The sequence below is a fragment of the Amphichorda felina genome (assembly GCF_050947745.1).
Source record: "Amphichorda felina strain 45539 chromosome Unknown scaffold_7, whole genome shotgun sequence".
Taxonomy (NCBI): domain Eukaryota; kingdom Fungi; phylum Ascomycota; class Sordariomycetes; order Hypocreales; family Bionectriaceae; genus Amphichorda; species Amphichorda felina.
Window position 1 is genome coordinate 682854 of NW_028145043.1, and position 26715 is coordinate 709568.

At 50.8% G+C, this 26715-nt stretch overlaps 9 protein-coding genes across 9 annotated transcripts; 6 read left to right on the top strand and 3 right to left on the bottom strand.

The window, feature by feature from the left end:
- Nucleotides 1-405: 405 nt before the first annotated feature.
- ACO1O0_007011 (NAD(P)/FAD-dependent oxidoreductase) lies at nucleotides 406-1522 on the top strand (the record flags this gene model as incomplete). The annotated part of the gene is made up of 3 exons (XM_083196387.1): nucleotides 406-812; nucleotides 886-1201; nucleotides 1292-1522. 3 exons carry the CDS (start codon nucleotides 406-408, stop codon nucleotides 1520-1522), a joined length of 954 nt encoding a protein of 317 aa, XP_083047595.1.
- Nucleotides 1523-3480: 1958 nt separating this feature from the next.
- ACO1O0_007012 (uncharacterized protein) lies at nucleotides 3481-5236 on the top strand (the record flags this gene model as incomplete). The annotated part of the gene is made up of 3 exons (XM_083196388.1): nucleotides 3481-4232; nucleotides 4302-4812; nucleotides 5222-5236. The coding sequence occupies 3 exons, from the start codon at nucleotides 3481-3483 to the stop codon at nucleotides 5234-5236; spliced, it is 1278 nt and encodes a 425-aa protein (XP_083047596.1).
- Nucleotides 5237-7105: 1869 nt separating this feature from the next.
- On the top strand, nucleotides 7106-8197 carry ACO1O0_007013 (uncharacterized protein; the record flags this gene model as incomplete). The annotated part of the gene is made up of 2 exons (XM_083196389.1): nucleotides 7106-7386; nucleotides 7444-8197. 2 exons carry the CDS (start codon nucleotides 7106-7108, stop codon nucleotides 8195-8197), a joined length of 1035 nt encoding a protein of 344 aa, XP_083047597.1.
- A 3866-nt stretch (nucleotides 8198-12063) lies between these two features.
- On the bottom strand, nucleotides 12064-14396 carry ACO1O0_007014 (uncharacterized protein; the record flags this gene model as incomplete). Its single annotated transcript, XM_083196390.1, has 2 exons — nucleotides 12064-13274; nucleotides 13343-14396. 2 exons carry the CDS (start codon nucleotides 14394-14396, stop codon nucleotides 12064-12066), a joined length of 2265 nt encoding a protein of 754 aa, XP_083047598.1.
- Nucleotides 14397-15624: 1228 nt separating this feature from the next.
- Nucleotides 15625-17117, top strand: ACO1O0_007015 (uncharacterized protein; the record flags this gene model as incomplete). Its single annotated transcript, XM_083196391.1, has 4 exons — nucleotides 15625-15921; nucleotides 15977-16324; nucleotides 16376-16555; nucleotides 16608-17117. The coding sequence occupies 4 exons, from the start codon at nucleotides 15625-15627 to the stop codon at nucleotides 17115-17117; spliced, it is 1335 nt and encodes a 444-aa protein (XP_083047599.1).
- Nucleotides 17118-17261: 144 nt separating this feature from the next.
- ACO1O0_007016 (thioesterase-like superfamily-domain-containing protein) lies at nucleotides 17262-18294 on the bottom strand (the record flags this gene model as incomplete). The annotated part of the gene is made up of 2 exons (XM_083196392.1): nucleotides 17262-18064; nucleotides 18180-18294. 2 exons carry the CDS (start codon nucleotides 18292-18294, stop codon nucleotides 17262-17264), a joined length of 918 nt encoding a protein of 305 aa, XP_083047600.1.
- Nucleotides 18295-20091: 1797 nt separating this feature from the next.
- Nucleotides 20092-20985, bottom strand: ACO1O0_007017 (uncharacterized protein; the record flags this gene model as incomplete). Its single annotated transcript, XM_083196393.1, has 1 exon — nucleotides 20092-20985. The coding sequence occupies one exon, from the start codon at nucleotides 20983-20985 to the stop codon at nucleotides 20092-20094; it is 894 nt and encodes a 297-aa protein (XP_083047601.1).
- Nucleotides 20986-22892: 1907 nt separating this feature from the next.
- On the top strand, nucleotides 22893-23968 carry ACO1O0_007018 (GIY-YIG nuclease family protein; the record flags this gene model as incomplete). Its single annotated transcript, XM_083196394.1, has 2 exons — nucleotides 22893-22896; nucleotides 22923-23968. 2 exons carry the CDS (start codon nucleotides 22893-22895, stop codon nucleotides 23966-23968), a joined length of 1050 nt encoding a protein of 349 aa, XP_083047602.1.
- A 415-nt stretch (nucleotides 23969-24383) lies between these two features.
- Nucleotides 24384-26428, top strand: ACO1O0_007019 (DUF4246 domain-containing protein; the record flags this gene model as incomplete). Its single annotated transcript, XM_083196395.1, has 3 exons — nucleotides 24384-24650; nucleotides 24722-25362; nucleotides 25423-26428. The coding sequence occupies 3 exons, from the start codon at nucleotides 24384-24386 to the stop codon at nucleotides 26426-26428; spliced, it is 1914 nt and encodes a 637-aa protein (XP_083047603.1).
- Nucleotides 26429-26715: the final 287 nt, after the last annotated feature.

Genomic DNA, 26715 nt, shown 5'->3' on the forward strand with positions numbered 1-26715 from the left:
GGAAACCACCCTCTCCCAGTATCGTATCATGTTGCTACCCTCGCAGACGTTTATAAAAATGCACTCCACACCTGGCCACCGCCTAGAAAACCCCCCAGATCAGTACTTGCGCCACCAGTCCACACCCATCCGGAATAGGTATCCAACTCAACAGGGGGACTTTTGGGCGACGGCGGAATGATGGGCGGAGGGCTACATGAACTGGCTGACCCCGCGCTTGGAGGCACCAACACAGGGCGGTGCAGGGTCCTCGCATGCATCCTGGACCATACCTCATTCAGTTATGGTACCGCCTCAAAGCATTGGACTTTTAGTGCTACTTAAGGATTCAGGGTCCCGCCTGAACTATAAGAGTGTATCGAAATACTTGGAAGAGATATTTGTGGTTAAACACAGTGAGCAACAATGTCGTCCCCTGAGCTGGAGCCTTTTGATTGCCTCATCATTGGAGGCGGCCCAGCCGGTCTGGGCGTCGCCTCAAGTCTGGCGCGGATGAACCACTCGGCACTGCTATTTGACTCTGGGGTTTACCGAAGCGCTGTGGCACAGCACATGCACAACGTGCTGGGCTGGGATCACGTGGATGCGAGTGAGCTTCGGGCGCGCGCGAGGGCTGACCTGAAGTCGCGTTACGGTTCAATCAAGCTCCTCGATCGCCAAGTATCGACGGCGCGGCGACTGCCGTCCAACAACTTCGAGGTCGTCGACGCAGATGGCCAAGTCTCGACCGGCCGAACGTTGGTTCTGGCGACCGGGGTTCGGGACATCATGCCCGAGATCGAAGGATATGCTGCCTGCTGGGGGCGAGGCATGTGAGTGTTGTTGGCTTTGTGCTGTGCGGAGCAAAAGGGAGGGGTTTAATGAACAAGCTAATCCTTTTATCAGTTTCCACTGCCTGCTGTGCCACGGGTACGAGGAACGGGACGCCCAGTCGGTTGGGGTGCTGGCAGTCGGGACCTCGGCCATTCCACGCGTGGCAGGTCAAACGGCACGTTCGGCAGCGCAATTCGGGCGCAGCATCACCATCTACACACATGGCAACGAGGTGTTGGTCACTGAGATGCAGGACGCCCTGGGAGGCGGCTCGAAACGAATCGTGTACGAGCCCCGGAGGATTGCGAGAATCAAGATGGCGGAGCCTGGGGAAAAGGGCGTCGTGATCGTCCTTGAAGATGGGACCGAAATAATGGAAGGATTCCTGGTAAGTTCGGCTCGTCGCAACGCCCCAAGAGTAATAAGCCGTGTACTGTACTCTGCCTCGCTAACGTTTGGATGCAATTGAACGCTCCAGGCCCACACCCCGGATCAAGAAATCAATGGACCCTTCGCCGAGCAACTGGGGCTCGAGACCATGGAGTCGGGGCACGTGAAAACAACAGAGCCATTTGGGGAGACGTCGGTCCCCGGTGTATTTGCTGCTGGGGATATCATGAGTCGGACGCAGTTTGTCACTGGCGCGGCACTCAGCGGCGGAACTACTGGTGCTGGGATTGGCTACATGTTGCAGGCTGCCAACTTGTAGAGCTAGGGAGACCAACAAGGAACACTCGGTGCCGCTTCAAAGTGGTTGTCTTGCTATCCACAAGAGCGATAGAGGATAATGGCGGAGAGACTAGACCGCCTTAGGTCTAAGGAAATGCTTAAGATACCTTGTACTAGTCGTCGACCATACTACTAGCCCTACAGCCCTGCTATGCTATCCGGTATCCGTACATGTAGTCACATTCTAGCAAATTTGGCAGCGGGTTCCTATCGCATCGGGCAAAAGCTGGTGGAGAATTCTGGGACTCCGCGACAAGGGAGATTTCCCCCACATGTGAGTGGATCGGGTGGCATTAGTGTGTTTGCATAAAAGGCTGGAACACATCACGAACGAAAAATATAGGAGAGTTTCGATATACTGAGCAGATGTTTGCATATTGTACCATAACCTACCTCGTAGAGTAGTACAAATACCGTACCGCCTACGGACTATTGTAATCAAACCACCGTCAAGTCACACAGATGATTAGCCCGAGACGTGCGGGCGCCTCATGCAGGGGCCCCCATCGAGCTCAGTGGTATTAAATATCACGGATGCGACGGCATATAACGTTTCCCATCCGGCCTGAACCCTGAGCAGATAATGCGGAGGTCTTTTGCATCTTGAGGACCAACATACTTATATTCCCTGTGGGAGAGCTCTATTCTCCCCGTATCCAACAATCCCCACCAATCACACTTGAGCAACATATCGCTGCCTTGCTTAACAACTGCCTTCGAGAGCTGCCGCTGATCTCGAGGCCTACTATTGGCTTTGAGGCCTACTATTGGCTTTGAGGCCTGCTGTTGGCTTTGAGGCCTGCTGTTGATCTTGAGACCTGCTACCAACTGCTGCTATTGACCTTCGAGACCGTGCTACCTACTTACACGACAGGTTTTTCGGCTATGAGTGGCCGGAACAAGGGAGAGGAGAACTCGCGCACAGGGAATGTTGAATGTATGTTGGCCCCCAGGATGCAAAAGACCTTTGCATCTTGGCATTTGTGCCCATGCCTCAATGTGCTACGAATCAGGGCCTGAATTCGAAATCGCGTGCATCCAATGCTAGAGGCTAAATCCGGCGGGCCGAAGGCTAGAACGCCAGATTTACAGGGGCATACGAAGCGAAGCACGTCTTATAGGGATCTCGTATCTTGTAGGCTGCCATGCTAATGACATGATAGGGCGGTGGGTTACTTGGCGCAAGCCATGGAATATGTTTTAGTTGGTTGTTGGGTGGATTTCTCTCAGAGCTCGAGATCGTCAAATGTCACAACAATGGGGTTTTGGCACAATCGTGCCACTCTTGCACCCACTGCACGTTCCACCACTCCACTCCTGAGCTCCTATTAGACCTATCCTGCGCACCACTCGCGCTGGTTCATGGACGTTGATAGTCTCCATGTATTTTCGCCCGAGATACAGCTCCACTCCTTGTATAAAACTGGTGGATCGCCTATGAAGCGAATGCTCGTGTAGCGTACCAGGGCATCCTGGAGAAAGCGCCCCCACTGCTCCGACCGACCGATCGACAAAATTACAAGAACGGGAATCTTTCATCATCGATGGTAGGGATTCAAGTTGGAAAAAAAACACCGTTATTGAAGGAAATGACATACTCGACGGAGAACAAGGAGGACTTGGTCCAAATGAACAATGCCGATTTTGACTTTAATCTTCAGTTTGAGCAGCTCTTTCTCTCTGCCATTCCATCCGGGATGTTCATAGTCATATCCCTATGGCGAACAATTGTTCAAATCCAGAAACCTACCATCGTTCAAGCGCCAGGATTCCGGCTTATTAAATCAGTACGATGCTAGCCTATCTTTTTTTTTAAACATATGAATATGTATACATGGCCAAATGTAATACAGTGGCCGCAAGCTTATCAGGTTGCTGACGATCCTCTTTTTTTTTTAGTGTGCTATTGCGATCTGTTTCTGCCTCAACCTCGCTCTTATGGTCCTTGTGTCACTTCGATCTTTCAACGTTACCAGAATATTTCTTGCCTCTGCGGCTCTCAAGGTCGTGTCAGCGTTTCTCATGCTGGTCACCAGTGTGGTGGACCACAGTAAAAGCCCTAGGCCCTCTGTCTGGCTGAGCATCTATTTGTTCTTCACGATACTCTTCGATGCTGTTCAGCTACGGACACTGTTCTTGTCATCGGATGATAGGCCGGAGCTCACCTACAGTAGCGTAGCCAGCGCCGAATTAGCCGTCAAGGTCGCAATCCTAACTCTAGAAGCGCAAGGAAAGACGAGATGGCTTGCTTGGAACATAGCGGAGCACAGTCCAGAAGAGACTGCTGGTGTTTTCTCTCTCGGTGTCTTTGGCTGGCTGAACAGGTTATTCCTCGTTGGGTATCGGAAGGTCTTGGCTGTCAAGGACCTCTACCCACTTGACACCGCACTGAGTGCCCCTTCTCTCCGTGGACAATTCGCAAAAAACCTGAAGCGTGCAAGAAGCAGGGGCAATGAACTTGGTAAATTTGGGCTTTTAAAGGTGCTGGTTGCGACGCTCTGGGGTCCTCTCCTCATGCCTATACCGCCACGCTTAGCGTTGCTTGGCTTCACCTTCTGCCAGCCCTTCTTCCTCCATAAACTTTTGGAGCATCTATCCCGGCCGGAGGTCCAAGAAAACGTGGGTTATGGCTTCATCGGTGCGAGCGTACTGATTTACGGCGGGATGGCCGTCTCAACAGCGCTCTACTGGTATGTCTTTACCATTCCCCTTGATGGTCTGGTCTCCTTCTGGTAGCTGACTTAGGGGCAAACCTGCAGGTACTTCCAACTACGAGTGCTTACTATGACGCGGACTCTCCTGGTCACAGAGACCTTCACCAAGGCTACAGAGGCTCGAGTTGGCGTACAGGACAACAATGCAGCCCTGACTCTGATGAGCACTGACATAGAACGCATCACTGTGGGCTTCAGGGCCTTTCACGACTTTTGGGCAAGCTTTATACAAGTTGCCCTTGCTAGCTGGATGTTGTATAACGAGCTCGGCGTTGCCTTTGCTGCTTCAATTGTGTTGGTTATTCTCTCCATTGCTGCGTTGGCGATGCTTCTGAGTTTGACGGGAGACTCCCAGAGGGCATGGATGGCTGGAGTGCAGAAGCGTGTCGGCTTGACTGCCACCGCCATCACCAAGATGAAGGCCCTCAAGACTTCAGGACTTTCCACCGCTGTCGGTGACTTGGTACAGAAGCTTCGCGTCGAGGAACTTGCGAAAGGAAATCGGTTCCGCAAGATCGAGACTTGCGCAGCTGTGATTGCCTTCACCCCGATGATGGTTGGCCCGGTGTTGACGTTCGCTTTTGCTCACCGAACTTTGGACACGGCCCGCATATACACCAGTCTTTCGTACCTCTTACTTCTGACGAATCCCCTCTCCATGATATTCCAACTTCTTCCGGGGTTTATATCTGCGCTAGCATGTCTGGGGCGCATCCAGGCATACCTGGAATGCGAGGATCGCCATGATCCTCGCTTGGCTCTTGCGGACCTCCGGCAAGACTCTTCTGCCACAGAAGAAGGCTTGCTACCACCCCCTCATATTACCATAACCGACGGGAAGTTTGGCTGGGCAGATGATAATATCGTTTTACACGACATTAATCTCAGCATCCCAAGATCTTCGCTCACGATCGTCGTGGGACTCGTTGCATCTGGCAAGTCAACCCTATGCAAGGCATTGCTAGGAGAGCTCCCAGTAAGCGAGGGAAAAATCGCCATGAACACGGATTCCACCCGCATTGGATTTTGTGACCAGACGCCGTTTCTAATGAACACATCCATTCATGACTGCATTGTCGGATATTCCCCATTTAACGCCGGAAGATACGCAGAGGTCGTTGAGGCGACAGCTCTTAACCACGATTTCGACACATCATCATTCGAAATTCCCACTGGTTCAGACGGGTTTACCTTGTCCGGTGGTCAAAAACAACGAGTGGCTCTTGCGCGGGCACTATACTTGCAGACCGACTTGCTAGTACTTGACGATGTCTTCAGCGGTCTAGATGCTGGTACTGAAGAGCAGGTCTTTCGGAACGTCTTTGGGCCCAACGGCCTGCTGAAAAAACGCCAATCAACCGTGGTTCTATGTACACACAGTGTCAAACACCTGCCATCAGCGGACTATATTATAGCTCTGGGAAATGGCACCATCGTACAGCAAGGTCAATTGGACGATCTCATGGCTTGTCAAGGATATGTCCAGGATCTTGCTGTCCGAGTTGGCTCAGATGATGATGTATCATCGTCTGAAGAAGTGGAGGCTGGCGTGAAGCAGGCTACCTGTGACCTCGAGAGGTCAGAACCACATCAAAGCGATCCCCTGGCCACCTCGGTCAACATCACCGACGATTCATCGCGCCAAATCGGCGATCGAACAGTGTACAAGTATTACTTTAAGATCATGGGATACCCTCTGGCATCATTCACTTTGTTTTCAGCTGTTTGTTCTGGATTCTTCATGAGTTTCCCTACTCTCTGTAAGTTGGACCTTTTAAGCCAGAGCTCCGAAATGTGTTGAACAGTTACTGAGTATCATAAATTCTCAAACAGGGCTCAATTACTGGTCGGCTGATACCATATCTGAGCACCCATCTCATGGGTTTTCTTATTACCTTGGCATCTACAGCCTGCTTCAAGTCCAGGCGATGATGTGGCTTGGTTTCCTTGCAGTATCGTTGTACATTGTTTCAGTCCCACTCGTAGGTGCCAAACTTCACCAAATGGCTCTTCAAACTTTACTACGAGCACCATTACGGTTCTTCACCGAGACGGATACTGGTGTCGTCATCAACCTGTTATCCCAAGATCTGAATCTTATCGATACGGAGTTGCCAGATGCTCTCTTGAACACTCTCTACGCTGTAAGTCTATTATGGATCTTACCCCCCAAACATTAGTCTAGGATTTTCGATGTTGAAAGGCTTAATATGATGTGACGTAAAAAATTGCTGACGTGTGATTCTTTTAGGTCTTCACCGCAATCGGTCAAGCAGCAGTGATGCTTACCTCGTCTCCGTATTTAGCCATCAGTTATCCTTTTCTGGTCGCTCTGATGTGGATTATGCAACGATTCTATCTTCGTACTTCTAGGCAGTTGAGACTGCTAGACCTCGAACTCAAGAGCCCATTATAGTAAGTGATCCTCTAGCTGGATATACCTCTTCAATCGTAAAGCCACTCAAAGTCATTCCGCGCTCGGGGAGATAGTACAATATGCTGACCAGCTTCTCAGTACTCACTTCCTCGATACACTAAAGGGGGCTATGACTCTCAGAGCGTTTGGTAGGTGAAACCTTGAAATATCTTGCCCAAACCAAGTCTCTTGTCCCCGAAGCAGGCTATGGTGCCCTCCCTCTACGGCATACTACGCCGTCTTTATTAATCTACAAAACGTGGACTTCGGTGGATCAATGATGGAAACAGTGCTAATTGCGCATGTGGCGGCGGTAGGATTTATTTCGGACGATATTAAAAAGAATGGTGTTTTGGTCGATACAAGTCAACGCCCAGCGTACCTCCTATACATGATCCAACAATGGCTGACGCTGGTGCTTGACACGGTCGTCATGGCTCTGGCAGTCATTATTACCACCCTCGCCGTCCGGATGCATACCAACTCCGGCTTCACTGGCGCGTCTTTGGTTACACTCATGAGCTTTGGCAAGATTCTGTCGGGAGTAGTAATGTTCTACACCAAGCTTGAGACATCCATCGGGGCTATAGCGAGAATTAAGGTATTCAACGACACGGTAATGCCGGAGGACAAGGACGAGGAAGACACTATCCCTGTCGAGAGTTGGCCCCAGCACGGTATCATCGAATTAAAAGAGGTCTCAGCAAGCTACAAGTACGGACTTCGAGCTCAGATGCACATTATCGCGATTATACTGACTCATTGAAATAGTACCGACAACCAATCTGGCGGCACGCCTACGCTAGCTCTCCGAGACATCACTCTGACCATCGCTTCAGGCGAAAAGCTTGCTGTCTGTGGGCGCACTGGAAGCGGCAAATCAAGCATGATCGCTTTACTTCTCAAACTTTTGGACCCTATGCCGGAAAATACGGCAGACATCATGATCGACGAAATACCGCTTAGTCAGATCGATCGATCAACATTACGGCAACGGGTAATTGCTATTCCTCAGGACGCTGTGTTCTTGCCAGAGGGCTCATCATTCCGGGAGAACCTGGATCCGTTCTATGAAGCTACATCCGTTCAGTGCAGAGAGATCCTCGAAGTTGTAGAGGCATGGCCACTCGTTGAACAGAAGGGCGGCTTAGACGGTGAGATGGCTGCAGATACGCTCAGTCAAGGCCAGAAGCAGCTCTTCTCCCTCGGACGCGCAGTGCTCAAGCGCCGCATCCGTGTAGCACAAAATCCGCCCCACGATGGTGGAATTCTACTCCTTGATGAAGTAAGCTCGAGTGTTGACCATAATACGGAGCGACTTATGCAGAGGGTCATTGCGGCCGAGTTCAAGAGCTACACGGTTGTCGCGATTAGCCACCATCTGGAAATGATCATGGAATTTGACACGGTTATAATCATGGATACAGGCAGGATTGTTGAAGTTGGGAACCCGAGAGTGTTAGCTTCCAAAGGCACAGCAACTCGATTTGGGGAGCTTTTGAAAGCTGGGAACCTACAGGATTGACACTGCGATGTGGACACTAATAGGGCCGTAGGTTGCCAGAAGGGATTCAAGGGCTATCTGTGAGGATATATAAATGTGTGTATGGTTAGAGTTTCTATTGGAAGGGTTACTTGCACTCATGGTTAACGCTAGTATGGAACTATTCACACTTCGTCCGTTTCAATTTTTCGACTTGAACGAGCATAGCCTCCCACGAGTGTGAGAGATCAAACCCTGTGTGGATATGAAAGTAGTTACCTGGTACCGGTCGAATGTTCAAATTATCAATAGTGCGCGGCGGGTGGCTGCACCAACCATTTCCCTCTGGAGAGGGTGGACAGGAGGGGTTCCCTTCAAGAGAGACTCAACCTCGAAGATTGATATCAGTTTCTCTAGAAGCAAGTCGAAATTTTCCTGGACTGGTAGGTGATGGTTATACTGAACCGAAGTAGAATTAGATGCCGTGATGATAATGGAGCGGCTGAGCCCGAATGCTGGTTGTTGTACGTGGTGACGGACAGGGCGAGAAGGATGAAACCTAAGAGAGAGTTGGAAAGTTCCGGACTGTGGGAGGGAAAGACGGAACTAGACGGAATATGGGTTATGTTAAAACCCCCTCATTCATCAATGTTGATTGTTCCTAAGGTACAGCCAACATGCATCGAACCACATGCATGCAGTCACCCCATTTTCTGTTCAAGGAAGCCACAGGCGTTAACCCGCCTCCTAATATGAGGATGACCGACATCTCAAATAACAAGCAGTGCAATTGGTGGAGCCGTGAAACGGCAGGTTGGGCCGCATTTGGAGGGGGACGGTTCACTTGAGCCTACCTGCAAAGGACAACGACGACTTAGCATCATGGAAAGTTTGGCATTGTCACACGGTAGCCGCAAACGGCATAAAATATATGTTACAAGATAGCCTTGAATTCCTACAAAAGGGCTGCTTTGCGCATTTTTTCAAACATGACTCCCACCCCTAAGATGGAGCCGACTGTCTAGTTGTTTCTACATATAGTCACATGCTGCGTCACCAATTAAGTAAATTCGATGAAGTATAATATAATACCGATAATTATAGATACCCTTCATGATTATATCATCTAGAGATGTTTAATTAATATTATTATAAGTAGATTATTAATCTAATTATAAAGAATAATAACGGATACCTACAATTATATAAAAGCCTTAAAAATATAATTAACAAGATATAAATAAGGTATATTGAACTATATCTATTTATGGAAAATTAAAGCTATTTTCTATTACTTCTATAAATCCCTTATATAAGCTGCTCTTATTCTACTCTATGCGATATCTAATTATAATTGCTCAGAGAAGCCTCGCTCATCGGCCACACTAAGGAGGGGAGAGGAATTCGGTCATTTTGGCAAGCCTCCATGATGGGCTAAATCAGGTCTTTGGGTACCTGCGCGAGATTTTCTTGCACTTGCAACCATAACAGTGGCCATGGCAGCATCTTATGCGCTCTCTACTAAGACACTGACTCTGGGGAAGAAGACCCGCGTGTGATGGTAGCGGCCATGATACTGATGACTTCATCGCTAGAGCTTGTGGTCACCGTTATGAAGGCAGGTAGGTTACCATGTCGAGCTAGTTATGGAGGGCCTTTCCGACCTGGGGGCACTTCCCGTTTCCTTTTCTTGTATTGAGGAACGCATGAGCAAAGGCCGCGGTATCTCCTGCAACATCATCTGCAACGAAAGAGTTGAAAGGGAGGGGAGGGGTAACGAGTCCACCGTTGACAGTCCCCAACCAATGTGACACAAGCCCCACTACATGTACCAAACACCTCCCTCGTTGAGTATTGTTGACTCTTAACCTGGACCAACATTTGTTCTCGAATCCCCCTCTTGGAAACAGACCATCAAGCCCCCCGAACTCTTCCTACCTGCATCCACCAGAGACTTATATTCCATCCAGTTGTCACCCTGTTCCGGCCTGCCCGCTGCATCTACAATCATGAGCGAAGGGCACGAAATGAACGACGATGAAACATTTCGCCCGCTCTATGGCCTAGCGATTGCTCAACTGGATGCTGGATATGTCAACGATGGTGCTGGTGTCCTTATTGCCTACTGGGGAACACGAATCTCGGTATCAATATTCGTGAATACTTCTCAGCCAACGGGCGAGAGATCACCTAGTCTCCAGAATCGGCTTGTTAGGATTGTGGAGAGAGCTATGACAACTGAGAACCCTGAAGAGCAAAATGAGGCGGAGGACCAAGTGCTAGACGTTATCCTTCAAGCCGGGGAATCAACATTCGACGAGGTCTCAACTCCAACTAAATCCATATTGAGATTGAGGTCTTCTAAACCCAATCTCCACTCGATGCTCTTTCCCCCAACCTTCTATTTTCGCCTAGTCGAGACCACTACAGGCAACGCTATCATTCAACCCATCGGCCGCGACGAAGCTTACGCGCCATGTGAGCCTCGTTTAATGACCGATGCTGCTTCTGATTCCGAGGACGATTTCGAACCAGATAACGCCCTGCCGAAAATCTCATCAAGAGATATCCTTTTTACCAAGTCTTTTCTACATAGCCCTGATTGTATAGTCCGCAAGGTCAAATTTGGAGGGACGGAGGTGCTATGCAAAGCGCGGAGTGCTTACCAGCTGCATAAAAGCATCGTTCGCGAGATGGAATGCTTGCAGAAAGTACATGATAGTACCCACCGAACTGATCAAACCACGCTAGTAAGGATTTCGCGGCTTTTGGGATATGTGACGGAGAGCGACTTTGGCCGGATAATTGGGCTTGTCAGACAGTGGGTAGAAGGATGTGGCCTCGACGATTTCGATATTTCTAACACCGAGCCGGAAAGGAGGACGAAATGGGCTTCCCAGATCCGGCAGGCTCTTGACTATCTGCATGAAATAGGAGTTGTTTGGGGGGACGGAAAGCTGGCGAATATCATTATCGACGACAATGATGACATCTGGTAAATCGACTTTGGAGGTAGTTACACAGAAGGCTGGGTAGATGGAGAGCTGGCTGGGACAGTAGACGGGGATGAGCAAGCCTACCGTCGGATACTAGTATACCTGGACGTTTAAGCTGAATAAAATACTACAAGATATTTCCTATAAAATAAATATATACTAAGGTGGAAACCGCCATAGAGGTTGCGCTGAACAAGGCGAGCGATGTAGCAGGCTTTAGATTAAAATCCTGGATCTTCCTGGATGATTTCAAAGATGGGTCTCATTGGCAAAACTGTTGTTATCCGCATCGAAACGCCTTTTTCTGGCTTGAAAGAAGGAATAGCTGGCTAAGTCTAGATATCTGGAACCGTGGAAGATACAGAGCCCGGAAAGGTGGCTGCTAAGTTTGGCATCTGCCGCTGGTCGACTGACTACCCGTTAAAGACTCTCCAATCTAGTAACGAATTATCTTAGTCGTCATAGGCGAGTCACAAAAGCGGAACAGCTGTTGAAAACGCCCATTTCACGTTTCGCTGGAGTATACGTGTGGATTTAGTAGACCTGTCTGGATTTTGGGGCCTTGACACTGACAACCAATCGAGGACGTGAGATACGGTAGACTACGAGGGCGGCAAGTTCTAAAGCATGATTCCGCTTAAGAACTCGCGAAACGAGGACTCATTCCCTTGGTAAATTATATGGCCCATACAGAATTATATCCCTCCTAACATGAGGACTGTCTATCTGTGTCTCAAACCTCATTAAATCAATAATTAACCCCGAAAAATTCCTACTGCAGGGAAAACTGTGCGGTCTATATATTGCAAATATTTGCCGCATTATATCTTGTTCATGTGACGGACATGTCCACTTGGTATGGCCGACCAAATTAGGTTGCATGTGATAAGTTACCAGGGGTGTTCGGAACCCTCAGGCCACGTACACGGGCATCCGGCTTCCGAGAAGCTCGCTTTTGGGCACCTGGACATCAAGCTTATTGAAATCGTGCAGCATGAGCCAGCAGATCATCCGAAACACGAGGGTGCACCAGATGTCGTCATGGGACACCGCTTTATCGGCAAGCGCTTTCTGGGAAGGTTTCTCCTGCGTTTGTTCCGATTGTCTGTTGCTGTCTTCCTTCGAGGTCGCAGCAGCTTGAGAGGGCCCTGCTCCTTGCACCACGTGTGAGGACTGCGATGGAGGCGGGGCTCCGGAAGGCCGGGACACCTGTGTTGGAGATACCGGGCTCTCTGGGCTCCCCTCGCCATCGTGCTTCTGAACCTGAGGAAATGTTGTTTGCAGCCTTGCTGGGTGACCTGGCGCTTGATGAACACCAGGCGTGGCTTGCTTGCGCACGTTCTCATAGTAAAGCTTCATGAGTTCCTTTTCGCGATCGTCAGGTCCGGCGGCATCCACCTGCTCCATAGTAGGAGTGTCGTAAGCGTATGATGAAGACCGAGATCGTGGGGGACGCCCTAACGACTGAGAAACAGCAAGCGTCTGATCTCCAGAGCTATTTTCACGCCCGTTAAGAAGTTGGAGAACTGCTTGAATATGGTAGCGAAGAACATATTGGACCTGCTCCCTCCGCTGGCGTTGCGCCGGGTTTTCATGACTCAGATCGGGCGGAGGTTCCTTTACCGTAGGCTTCTTCCTTGCCGATGTGTTGCTTTCCGTTGCTTTGGACCCAGGGGAGGGGCTCTGAAATCCCACCATGGTCGTCAAACGCCTCATTGCCCTTTTCGTAATATCCGGTTCCTTGGCATTGACGTCAGGGCCCTCGAGGCGCTCTGGATTATGGGCAGTGGAAGCCCGTGCCGATTTTGCCCTTCCGGTGAGAATTTCATCTGCGTCTTCCAGCGCTGCGTGCAACGCCCTAAAACGAAGTAGTTTTTCCACAGGCTCATCCTTTCCATGGGCAAGAACCTCATTCATGTGGCCCTGGAGTAGCCGAATAATACCCTGGTTCCTCTCTACGTCCGGGGTCGATGTTTCAAACTGGTCTCGCAGGGACTCCATCATCTTAACAAGGGACACAGACCTGCTGTCCCAGCGGTCGGGTGTCGGGTTAGGTATGAACGTGAAGAACGAATCCTTGATGTGGAAGGTCTGGCTGACCATTCCAAGGATCTCAAAAGAGACTACACAAAGGTCAGGTTCGGTCTATGTAGAGTTCGCAGCGCGACGTAACGTCAATGCCTTGACTTACTTGGAAAAAGATGAGATGTTCTGCTTTTTTCTCCCTGGAACATTGTAACGGTGTTGTTGTTACATCCGATCATCATCAGGATCTCGGCAATCTCGCTCTTAGTGCCCATTTGGAGTGAGCTCAGGTCCATGAGGTCAATGGGGACCTCGAGTCTACTCTTGTCTTGAGATGATCGGAATATGGTGGGAACCCATCCGAAGCATAGCTCCTTGATCTCATCGACGGGAATAACACGGTTCCTCTCAAATCGCCACCGGCCATTCATTTGAAAGTTGAACATGAGTCCCAAGTCGCTGACTCGTTCCCCCAAAACCATGAATCCGTTCCCCTCGGCGCGATACCGGTCTGTCGTCCGGTTGAACTCTTTCCAGTAGATGCCCATGGCGGCCATCATCTCTACCAAGTGGCACATTGTCGTCGTTGCATAGGGTCGTGTGATGGCCGGAGGCATCGTGTCCCAGCTCTTGCGCTTCCGTTGCAGTGCGACGACAAGCGTGTGGCTTTCCTCGAGACTCGGAGGCTCGCGTGGCAGGTTGTGCGTTGCGAACATATCATTCCGGGGGGGTCCAGTGCCCTTGAACTGCTCTCTGTGCCATTCTCCCGAATATCTCTCCATACACTGCACAGCAGATAGAAGGAGAGTCCACGATGCACGCTCGTTGTCAGAAGTGTGAATCCTTTCTTTCAGCGACATTTCTTTGTAGTCCTTGCGCTCTTTCATATCACTAGTCGTCCAAGTGTCTCTGAAGCTCTCGTCGGTCCCGTCGAGCTTGTACATATCCGCATAGGGGACAGGTTTATTCTTGTTCGTCGGTGGGCACACAAAGATGACGGGGGCATCGAACTGCACTTCGAAGCGTAGCTCCTCAAAGGAAAACCGACGACTCTTAGTCGTGGCCCATTTGCCAATGACCTTTTCGCTGCACTGTGAGTAACCGCGGGCCGAGGAATAGTATTGCTGAAGGCATTGCATCAGAGTGGCGGCGAAGGCAACAAAGGAGACGACGAGGGCCGCCGCGGCGACAATGATCTCGGTCCGATCGTCATCAGACATTGTGGGTTCGACTGTCGTCGGAAGTAAACGTCGTGAAGGTTGTGATATTCGTCCCAGGGCTAGGTTGCGATCACGGCACACCTGGAGTTCGCGAAGGTGCGCGCTGGGTGAACCGGGAAAGAGGGGAGACGGGCTTAAGGCAGCCCATAGCTGGTTATATGGTCGTTGTCGCGCGGATTTTTTGCATTGAGACTTTGGCTCCTAGTCATTGTTGCAGTTGGAGAGAAGTAAAGAAGGAGAACCGGCGTCCGGTGCCCGACAAGGCTGCGTAAAGGTCTTCGCGTGCTGCTGGCAGCCGAAGGATTGCGGCTGAGGCGTAGCATCATGGGGCCATGGGGCGCGAGCCGCGCGAGGCCCCTCATCGGTGTGGGTAAGATGGCAGGGGTTTGCTGCAGAATCCCCAAATTGGGAGAATGCCAAGGATCATCATGATGGGGGTGTCAACGGTGGAGGACACTGAAACCTACCTCTGGACTCCTGTTGCCATGCACGGAGTACAGCTTGTGAACAAAGATTGTTGTCAGGATAAAGGCCAACTGGGGAATCCTGGGCGCCGGCTCCTCGATGGCTACGTAGGTCATGGAATTTACCGACGTCAATGCTTTGGAACCAGTGATTAACTTACCATGCGTGGATGACCGTCATATTAGAACCATCTCTCGTGAGGGTTTGAACCACAGAACTATCTCCTACTTTCCGCGGGGAAGAAATTCCAGGCCTATTTATCAAACAGAAATCAATGTCTGGTGACTCGCCAGCACGCTAATCGCGGCGGCGGCCTATTATTCATGAGCCTTGGGCTCTACAAGTACCAGACATCTCTACACCCGTGAACCCGTTGGGCTCCAACCCCGCATCCGGACTTCCAATGAGACTAAACATGTACGGATAGGCTTGCTCGAATTATTGATTATCTATCTGCATGTAGGCATGACAGCGACAACGATGCTCATGGGTATTGGTCGCTGGTCGTTAATCAACATGCTGTTCGTTGGTGGTTGCGCAACTTGGCTGTGAGGTGTGGCCTCGCAAGGGGCCTTCCAAGGCAAATACATCATCGACAACATTGTAGCAGTCATGGGACCAACTTTCCTTTAATAACTAGTGCTGTCTCCCAGATTGGCGAAACAGTATTAAAACTTGGGATTCCTCGTTAGAACCTGTCTTCCTACTGAGCCCCCCTTTCTACCGTTCCTACACGACGCAAACCGGCAATCTTTCATTCACCATGAGCACTGTTACTATAAACACCGTTCTCACTACAACCATGCTTCCGGATCCACCTGGAGAGCACATTCTGCGGCTATCCGAGAATATCGCCGAGAAGACCCGATCACTCACGGCAAGTCTAAAATCCGGAGGGCTCCCCTTGCCGTCTTCCGATGCTGTCGGACCTTCGGAGTTTGCTTTGAGCAAGATGGGACACGATGATCTGAAGCTTAGAGAGGAACTCATCGCCCAGACAAAAGAACTACATGACCTACTCGTTGGACCTAGCGAGGGGATGAAGGCGTTGGCAAAGGATGTAAGTTTCGTCCAGACACTTCTCCCAGGGACTGATGCTGATGAACACATGGTAGGTTTTTGGGCATGTCTCCATCCAAGCAATCTGCAACCTCCAGGTTGCCGAATGTGTCCCGCGCGAGACACCCATTTCCTACGAGGAGCTTACGCAGCAAGTTTCACAGCGCACTGGCAGCAAGCTTCAGGTCCCTGTCCTGCGTAAGCTCATCCGCTTGGCCATGGCCAACAACATCTTCTATGAACCCAAGTGGGGCTATGTCGCGCACAACAGCTATTCCCTGCTCTTGTTGGAGGATGAGCTCTCCAGCTATATGAGCTGGTTTTCCACCGACATGCTTCCCGCTTGTGCCAATGCGCTGGAGGCTTTCAATCGATGGCCAGCCTCCCAGGAACCTAACGAGACGGTAATGAAAGCTGCGGATGAAGATGAGAAACTTAGTAACAACCCATATTAGGCTCTCAACATTGCATTCAACCACGATATGCCGACCTTTGAGCACTTTGGCAGTGACCCTGTTCGAGAAAGGCGTTTGGAATTGATGCTGCGCTCCTACGGGTCCCGCCACGGCTATGAATTCTCGCACACCGTTAACAGCTACCCATGGGCAGATCTCGGCCAAGCCACAGTCGTAGATGTACGTTCTCAGCCTTGGGTCATTTAGAGATTATCTGACTTTTGCGATAAAGATTGGTGGCCTGGATGGTGCCATGGCCATGGCCATTGCGGAAGAGCATCCATCCCTGTCTTTCGTCGTTCAGGATATGCCCAAGATGCGTCCAGAGTCGTGCCACAAAGGTGTTCCAGCGCATCTGCGAAACCGCGTCTCCCTGACGGCCCACGATTGCTTCACCCCCCAGACTGTTGTGGCAGAGGCCTACTTCTTCCGCTTCATGTTCCACACCATGTCGGACAAGTATGCGATCAAGACGCTTCAAGCACTAGTTCCTGCTCTACGCCAGGGAGCGAGAATCATCATCAACGAATTAATGCTCACGGAACCGGGTACGGTATCCAAATCCGTGGAGAAGAACATTCGGGCGATGGATGTGATGGCGCAGATGTTGTGCAACTCGACTGAGAGGGAGGTGGAGGACTGGAAGAGATTGTTTGCTTCGGCGGACGAGAGGTTCAAGTGGCAGGGTGCCCGAAAATCGAGCGGTGCCCTTTGGCTCATAGAGGCTACCTGGGAGGAATGAACAAAAAAGCCTGCACGCTCTCCCATACAGTCCCTAACTAGGCCATGTCGCTCTCTAACCCAGTTAGGATATTTTTTGGATAAGTCTTATGTTGGCATTAGTTATTTGTCGGGTGTGAGGCACTTCTACTGCCTGTTTTTAAAGCTACATCTTCTCCTGCCTTTTACCTTTGCCACCATAGTTGCGCTTGATATCTACAACCATGGCAACGTGATTGCTCGACGCCAAAAACTCCCCCCTCTCGTCAAAAATCAGCACCTCGGCGTCATACCTCCCGTTCCGCACCTCCTTTCCCACCACCCTCATCATCACCCACTCCACTCCCTCCTCCGGCAGCTTCCGCCGGAAATCTAGCGTCATGGTCAGGGTGGGATACCAGAACACTGTCTCGAAGGGGAAACCGCCCTCGGGGATGGGCTCGCCTGGCCCAGACGGCCGGAAGGCCTCGATAAGGAGAGGTGGCCCGCAGTCGGCGAGGAACCCAAGTGATTCCTGCGTGAAGCGCTCTCCGTTGGGGAGGCGGGTCCAGTAGTCCTGGATCGTGGGGAGGGCGTGTCCGGACCGCCGGACGTAGTACTGGAGCTTGGACATGACACGCATCCTGCGGCTAAAAGGTATATCCATCTCCCACCAGTTTGGGTCGTTGCCCGAGGCCAGTCTCGTCAGATCTACAGGCGGAGGAGCATGTTCAAGGCCCCATCCGGTGGGGAGTGTGATGCCGGACTCGTTGCCGAGGTTGCCGTTGGTAATGTAGGCTCCGACGATGGGCTGAGAGTTCTTGGGGATCCATGGGCTCTTCTCGAGGATGCCGTGCTGATAGAGGCTGATGTGTAGGACAGAGGTAGTCCAGCCGAGCTTAGCCTCAACAACGCGGAAGATCATTCTGCCTTCTCGAGTGCGGTTGAGGTAGGTCCAGTGGGCGGAGATGGTGTGTGGTTGATTGCGGGCTGCGAGATGAGTGCTAGCAACTTTCAGGAATAAGGACGCGACATAGCCTCCATGGGGGACTATTCATGATCAAATTAATATACATTGACTTAGAATTATTGGCTTCGTGCATACCAATGCCGATGCAGTATGAGGGGTCCGCCTCTGCTTTGTATATGCTCGCGTCGATTTTGGTAATTGTGATAGCTTGGTCGAGCGACAGGGGAGATGGTAGCTTTGACGTAGCCATGCTTGGAGCCGAGAGCTCCGCCTCTTATTTCACGAGAGACCTGTACTTAGTAGAGGTTCTGAGTTGACAGTTGGGTGTTGTTGATGGGTTCAGGCAAGGCGATGTGGGGGACCTTGGAATTTGGGAAAGGAGCTGAGCCGAGGCATCTCCTAGAGTCCCGGGAGCGGGGCCCAACTATTTAAACACAATCCTGAGTGATCAGCATTTTTTATTGAGCAAATGATCAGGGATCAATTTTGGCTTGATCACCTGCTGGTCGTATTGTTGACTGTCAACTGCTACCGTCGATCAAGCGGTACGGAAGCGAGATGGATACTACTATCCCATCCCGCGTAGTGTTGTCGACCCTAGTGTACGGGCCACCAAAGTGACTAATACTAACCTTAAACTGTAGTACCTATGCCAGGGTGGTCAACAATGACGGTTAACAATATGTCAAGTTGATCGACAGCACCAGTTGATGGTCATTGATACAGGATTAGATCGACGGATATCTCAATTGACTTCACTTATCGGGCTTACAGATTAACAAGCTCTCTAAATAGGATTAACGAGTAATATGACTAAGAATTATACCTACCTAATATGCCGGAAATCTCGCTATACTCAATGTATACCCGTGGAAGAAATACCCCAAACTTAAAACGTACGTCGTCAATTAAGGGATAGGTTTAGTTTGACTAATATTATAAGATCGCTGTTTGATTATATTGATTTGATTTAAGTTAATTGAAGTATACTGTGCGAATCACCGGAACTCCTTTGAATGAAAATAACCAACACTTTCAGTGGTACAGTAACATCAGTATGGCCTTAAGCTATTAACCGAGTAATTTTATGGAATGTCTAGGGAGGTAGCTCCGCTGCTTAAGCCAGGATTTATTTGACTGGAACCGCTGTAATTATAGTCACCTACTTCCGCGGTGATGATCTACATAGCATGCCAAATGGTTGCTACATAAAAGCTTGGATCCATTAGCGATGGCAGCGGCAGAGTTTTTGAACATGCCATTGATGTCGCAAGCTGATTCCGATACCGAGTGTAACACTACTGCTAGGTACTTGAGGGACCTTTGAGTCGTCCGCCCCCCATTTGCGGGAGGGACCACTAACTTGACAATGGCCATTGAGTTAACACAAAAAAATACCTTATAACCCCGCAATCCCGCAATACTAACGTAAGTACTCCCTTCCAAATAAATCTCTCGTTTATTATGATCAAGTACCCCGATTCTTTGATTGATATAACTTCTACCAGCACCTACAGCCTTTTACTACCATTAGAAGGGCCAAGATAGGTCTTTTAACGCAATTTAATAATCCTGATACCTTGCCCTTATTATAATTTGATGTTATTGCCTTTATTATCGCTGCGTGATGCATATAAATAGCGGTGGTCGGATTGATTAATAATAGCAAAGGGTGAGGCTTAGCGTTGTATTGATACGAGGTAGGTGTAGTACTTTTTCGCGGTGCGGCTACGGTATCATAAGGTATCTCTTTTTTTCTTATCAAATCAATGGGCTCTTTGTCAAGTCATCGGGCCCCCCTTGGGAGGGGACGACTCAAAGGTCCCTCAAGTACACCACAAATGTATTGTCTAGGCCTACGGATACATAAGCCCTCCCCCATCATTTCGGTCCAGTTCATTTGGATTGACAAGACATCCAACGGAAGGGGACATCCAACGGAAGGGGACATGAGACCCAATTGTTACATTCGATCCGCACTACAAAAGTCCACTACCCTTGGAACCGGCATCGACTCCGAGGCTGTGGAAGAGGTCTCAGTCAACCTTCACCTTGTGATAACATCCGAGTCTTCAATGTCCAGGAGCACCATATGACCTGGCGAATGAGCCATGACCACACCTTCCAATCCAGCCCTCATCACAGCTTCTTGGGGTGTGACACCGCATCCCCAGAACACTGGAACGTCCTCGGGGGATCCCTTGAGCTCGCTGAGAGGTCTCCCGTCCAGGCACAGAGGAGCGTCGCCCCAGTTCGGCGCGTCCACATTCTCAATACCAAGCTTCTTGAGAGAATCCCAGCCCCAAGCGATGGGCTCACCGTGGGTGGACGCATAAGCCCGTGTGATTTCGCGAACCTTGTTGATCTTGGAGGCCGGGTAGGATCTCATGGAGACGACAAACGTGCCCCCTGTGAACACCCCGGCGGGGCACAGGGGAAGCGTCGTGCGGTACATCGGAACGTTCCGCCCAAGGAGTGTGTGGCGTGGTAGGAGACCGGCGCAGGTGAGGGCCGATTCAAAGCTAAACGAGCAGCCGATGAGGAACGCAACGTGGTCGTCTGTCCATTCTGGTGTGATGTTCTCGCAGTCCTTCTTAACAAGGATACCGTCTTTGTAGACATTGAACCTGGGGGCATCCCGCCGGATATCAACATCGCAGAGCATTTCTGCGCCGTTGATACCATCGACGCAAGATTTGAACGCGCCCCATGACCCGGAAGCCCGAGACTCGGCCACCAGGGGGCAAGGGACTGGGTTCCGAGCGCACAGAAGACGGAAGTCGGTAGCGTAGCGAGATGGCAGGACTATCAGGTTCGTCTGGAGATATCCTGGGGCAAGCCCCGACGTTGTGGTACACGTATTGGCCCGAGCCGCTAGACGGACATCTCGGCCCGTCTTGAGCGTCTCAGGGGCCGTGGTGATGGTGGCGGTGTGCGACATGGCGAGAACTAGGCGCCAAAGTACACAACGCTTCCGTTCAAACAAAAAAAAAAAGAGATACAGTAGAGATTCGAGGCAAGAACTCGTACGCTACAGTAGATATGAAGATAAGAATCGGAAGAGTCGATCCATGAGGGGTTGTATCATATACTGGGCCCCTTGGGGCTCCATCTGGTCCCCATCTTGTTCCCCATAGTCTCCATAAGTCCGGTTTCCGGCCCGCCCCTTTTCGGGCCAAAACCACACAATATAAAGCCCCAGAAAATAGCAAAAAAAAACATACAACAGCCGGTATTCGCTGGTCGTCACCGACCCAACTACTAATCAGCCCCTTAGCGGCTTGACTCTGGGAGAGCGGACGGGATCCCGTATTTTCCACTAGGTATGGTCGTATGTGCTTGGATCTGGCAGAATGAAGCTTATATCAGAGGCAATCGGGAAAAACAAAGTTGCCGCCCGGCAATCGCAATTCTTCACCGACTTGCTTGATAGCGTCTAGTGTCTTAATATCAGGAAGCGGTGTGGGTTCCCGCCGACTGGGAATCTTTAGACTCGACGGAGGGTATACCGAGACCCGTATATTGTCGGCGCTGACTCCGGTGTGCCGGAGGTTGTGGAGAATTGGAGATGTTACCTCCGAGTGTCTTTACATATAAGCCCCGGTGCCCCCCGCCCCCCGGAGTCCCCTACATCTATCCCTAACAGACTTTTTATCATCAAGAGCCAGCACGCCATTTCCCTCTTTTACTGCTTCCTTTTAGAGATCTGAGGAATTACACTGCTCATCCGTTGGGCCTATCTCTGTCTGCTATGCCTAAGGCCGGGGGTACTCCGTACAGAGGACCATATAGTAGCCAAAGACATATGGGATTTCAATTAACCTAGAATTAATACTTTTCATCTTATGATGTGAAAGAAAAAGGCGTATGCTAGTGCGGAGAATTTCCTCGATATGGTCTTTCCGCCGGTGGGTGCCATTGAAGTCACGTTCCGAACATATCACACACCATTCCAACCGGTTGCATGGGCACCCTGTATCAACGTTGTCACATCATAGATTCATGGCTGCAATAAGCCAATAGGAAGCGAAGCATGCAAACACCTGTTGGCTCTAAGTCGGGCGGGATGTCCTGCAGGCGCCTGAACTGGAAGTTGTTGGTCTCACTGTATCCTTGCTGCATCGCTGCCGACCCCGCCCCCCCAATTTCTCCTAGAATAGCCTTGCGAGGCATCCTTCGGCTCCTCCGAGCTGCTCTCGCTCTGTAGGTATTTCTTTTCTCATTCGCCCCATCCATACAGTGTCTGTCAAGGTCCGTCGTCCGCGACTCGCTCTTTGCTCCTATCTCTTGTTACCACGGCTCCTCAAGAATCTGTTGATCAATATCGCACAGATATGTCACCTGCTGGCGTTACTGAAGTTATCGATGGAGAGCCACATGAAAGAATCTCGAATACCTCTGCTGGCGCCACAGTTCATCATGTTGGACGCCTCATTACGCCGGCGAACAAACCCAGGGGGCGTCGGATATCACACAATGGGGACGATAATCCCGATATCTACTTAACAGCAGCGACGGGGAGCGACTTTTCCACAGTCAGCTCGCGGTTGCGTTCATCATCACGAGGGAACGCTTCCATTGATATCCCATCCCAACGGTCCCCCCTGGACCTTCCATCGCCGTCCACCGAGTCTATATGCTCACCTGAATCCGAGCCAATCTTCAGCCCCGCCCCGACAGCTTACACACCTAGTACCGCCTATGGTAATTTCCGGCACGAGTGGCTCCCTCAGGAAGAATGTCCGGCGAGCCCCTCAAAAGGAAGCGGAGCTATATCTGAAGTCATTAAGAGACTAGATACTAGCAGTGACAGATATTCCGGGTCCGAAGTGCTAGACGAGACGGAATATGAGTCGTTACATGATGCCCACACGCAAGGCCGGCGGGAGATTTCGAAACTCAACTTCGGGAGCTCCACCAAGCAAGATAATGATACGGGACACGTTTTTCCTACGGTTGGAGAAAAAGCCGAAAACCACCCCTCGGAACCAGAGTACCCTCTACCTCAGTCGAACGGGCTTGCTGTGTGGCCACGGTTGAATTTCATCACGGATAAACCGAAAGGCCCTCGAAAACATGTTGAGGAGTTGCTAGAATTCATGAGAGAGGAGACGCCCGAAAGAGAGCTGGATTCGGGCTTCGTTTACTGCTTCACTGAGAAGTCTACTCCTGGTTATGTGAAGATTGGATGGGCCAAGGCCAAGGAGCCCTGCGGGCCGCACATCATTGAAGAAGAATTGGATATGGATAGCCAGGACCATCAAGATGTCAAGGGCCGGATCATGAAATTGGCCAAGGATTGTTCCCTCGAGACCCGGATTGAATTCGCGCTTTACATGCCCTGCGCAGCAGGCAAGATGGAAAGACTTGTACACCGCACACTCCACGAGTATCAGAGGATCGTTCAGCGCTGCCGGAAGATGACATGCCGTACCAAACATAAGGAGTGGTATGAGGTGTCTGTCAACTACGCCCGCGATATCGTGAAGCAGTGGCAGCAGTTCAGCAATGTGAAGCCGTACGACAAGGTCGGGGTTGCCAACCAATTCTGGCACGAAGCACACGCACAACATAAGAGCGCGGCGGCCACGGGCAATCACATCACATGCACAGTGCGGTGGGTTAACGACCACCTTCCAGAGCTCACGAAGAAAAGGGGGGATGAACTGCTGGGGCTCGCCAAGAAGAGAGAAGATGAGCTAGCGAGTCACGATATCGACAGGAAATTCCACGAGGTGCTCGAAGGGAAGTTGGAGAAACTCAGAGACGAGGAAGATGGGCTCCAGCAAAAAATAATCGAGTTCAACAGTGAGCTAGGACAAGCGCACCAGGAGCTAGCCAATGTGCAAAGGGAGAGGCGGGTTTTGGAAAAGACGGGAAATGAACTATTGGCGAAGCTCAAGGCGTTGAACGTTGGAAGCTAGCGTTTTAGGCCGCTAATAAGGGTGATGGCGTCGGGTTGATCCGGCTCTTCAAGTTGGCAACATTGGTCTTGGCGCGTTGGTTGCCTGGCTGGTTGGTCGTGAAGCACGCTGATGCCTAGTTTTCACGTTCATCTAGCTCTCTTCACGACTCCACACGTTTGTTCAGCATACGATCAACATTAGGGGGGAAATGTTTAAAAGTGGTGTCTCCCGTCAGCGCAATCAGGTCAATCTCTCTTCACTCTCTTCACTGAATCACTCTTGGCCTCGTCCCTGTCCTCTCCCTCGCCCAACCATCAACCGCCCGTCCAGAATACACGCATCAAGAAAAATGCCACCACAATATCCTGGCCTTGGCCTCGATCTCCGCTACCATGGACAATCCGTCCGCGATAGATCCGTGTACCCGCTAGGCATGCACACCAATTGCCACGGTTCAAATTCGGAACTGCTCCTCGTCCGTGAGGTTGCCATGATGATTGTCATGGATACTCTCACCGATAAGCCCGACTGGCATCGCAAGGTCTTTGACAAAAAAATTGCCCGCAAGTGGACAGACGAAGCTCTCGCAATCCCCTCCGATCGTTTTCACGATGAAATTGTTCAAAAAGGCCTCTATGGCAACGACGAACGGGACCCCAAGCGTCTGGGGACCATATTGGACGGGGGCTGTCTTAAATACGTATGTCTGGGTTTCCTCCTCCCTGTATCACTTTAGTCCATCTCCACTAACCTGTTTATTCTCTGGCACAGTGCATTGAAGAGCTCCGCTCCAAGGCTGAATACTTCAACAAGACGGGCATCATTCCCACACTGGATGCCACCGCCTCTGTTGCAAAGTCTGATGTTCTTATCAAGCCTGACCTGCACGACGCGCTCCGGGCGTCCTTCGATAAGCTGCTCTCTGATCAGAAGGAGAACCCTGACTGGCATCCTGGGACCAACGACATGGTTCTAGACCTCGTTCACCCATCCATGCACCCCCTAGTGTACGGCAGGAGCCGCGTTATTGATGAGGAGGTTGTTGGGGTTGAGGATGCCATCGACAAATGGGCTGGAAAAGGTCGAGTTATTCCTGGCTTTCCACAGCTTGACGGTCCTGACTTTAGCTATGATGGAATTGGTGGCTCAAGAGTCCCTGCGTCGTACTGGTCTACTAGATACCAATGGCTGCCATCCAATGTCAAGTTCCTTGAGGATGGCGGTGTACGGATTACCAGCTACATCAACAACCTACACCCTTCCAGGTACCGAGAGACATATCGCACAATCGAGCGTCTGATTGAGGCCACTCTCCCTATATGGGACCAGTGTCTTGTTCAGTACGCAGCATGGAAAAGACACGACGGACCGGGTAGGCTGGCACCTCGGTTTCCAAAGCCCGATGACCCCAGGTAAGCACAGGCTTCCCTTGGATTTCATTCCATAGTTCGATAACTGACGAGACCCCACAGTGATGAAAACGAAGAAAATTGGAATCCGCCGACCAAGGAAGGCATAGAGCTTGAGCTTGACCCAGACGAAGACGACGATGAGTGTTTTCGGCAGGAGATGTGGGAGGAAACGCGGCAGGCCGTCCAACCCGAAGCACCGCGTTTCTCACCAACCGACTACTCGGTTAAGCCGGGCGCCACCCTCAGAGAGAGGTTCAAGGACTCTGGCCTCCAGGTAATTGTCAAGATGGCCTCGATTGAGTTGACGCCGGACAAGCCAGAGTACGCAGGAGGCGGCTGGCACGTCGAAGGCCAGATGAACGAACACATCGTCGGCACAGCTCTGTACTATTTGGATTCGGAGAACGTCACTCCAAGCCGTCTGAAATACCGCATGCAGACCAGCCCGTACGAAAGCGACGAATGGGAGAATATTGGGCAAGACCAGTACCACTGGATGGAGCAGGCCTACGGAACCTACCTTGGTACTGGCTCTGGTCAGTGTTTACAGTACTACGGCAGTGTTGAGACCAAGCAAGGCAGGCTTCTCGCCTTCCCCAATGTTTTCCATCACCAAGTCTCACCCTTCCAGCTGGCTGATCCCACCAAGCCTGGACATCGTCGGTTTATTGCCTTGTGGCTCGTCGACCCTTTGACCCGCGTCATCAGCACGGCCAATGTTCCGCCCCAGCAGCAGGAGTGGTGGACTGAGCGTGTCTTTTCGAATTTGGCCAGCGAGGGAGTGGCCGCTCCTGCAACTCTTGCGGCGGATCTGGCACACATCATTCAGGAGAATATCTCCCCCGCTGCGAACAAGGACTTTGAGGAAGCAATCGGCAGGCTGGGAAACACGAAGCTCCCTCCTGAGCTTGTCAACTTGGTGAGAGAGGATTGCCAAGGTGCCTTTCCCATGACGATGGAGGAGGCCAAAGAGCATCGGGAAAACTTGATGACGGAGAGATCGGCATTTCAGGGCACGACGAGTTCAGACTGGAGAAATGTCTCTTACAATTTCTGTGAGCATTAAGGGATACTATGTTTTCCATTATTAGTTACTTATATTTGACCTGCCGGTAACACATAGAGCACCAGGCCTATTTAGGATCTCTCTAACGCTGCACGTGTATCCAATAGTATCATTTCTTTCTGATAGGGATATCCCTGGTGTGTCTAAGCAAAAGCAATAAGACTAGAACCGGAGATGCCTAGGCCATCTAGCCGCAAAGGCCCATCGTTAACCTATCTACCGGGTATTCAAAATGATACATTTGGTGTATACCGATCAAAAACGTGTGATGAGAAGGGTTCTATGGA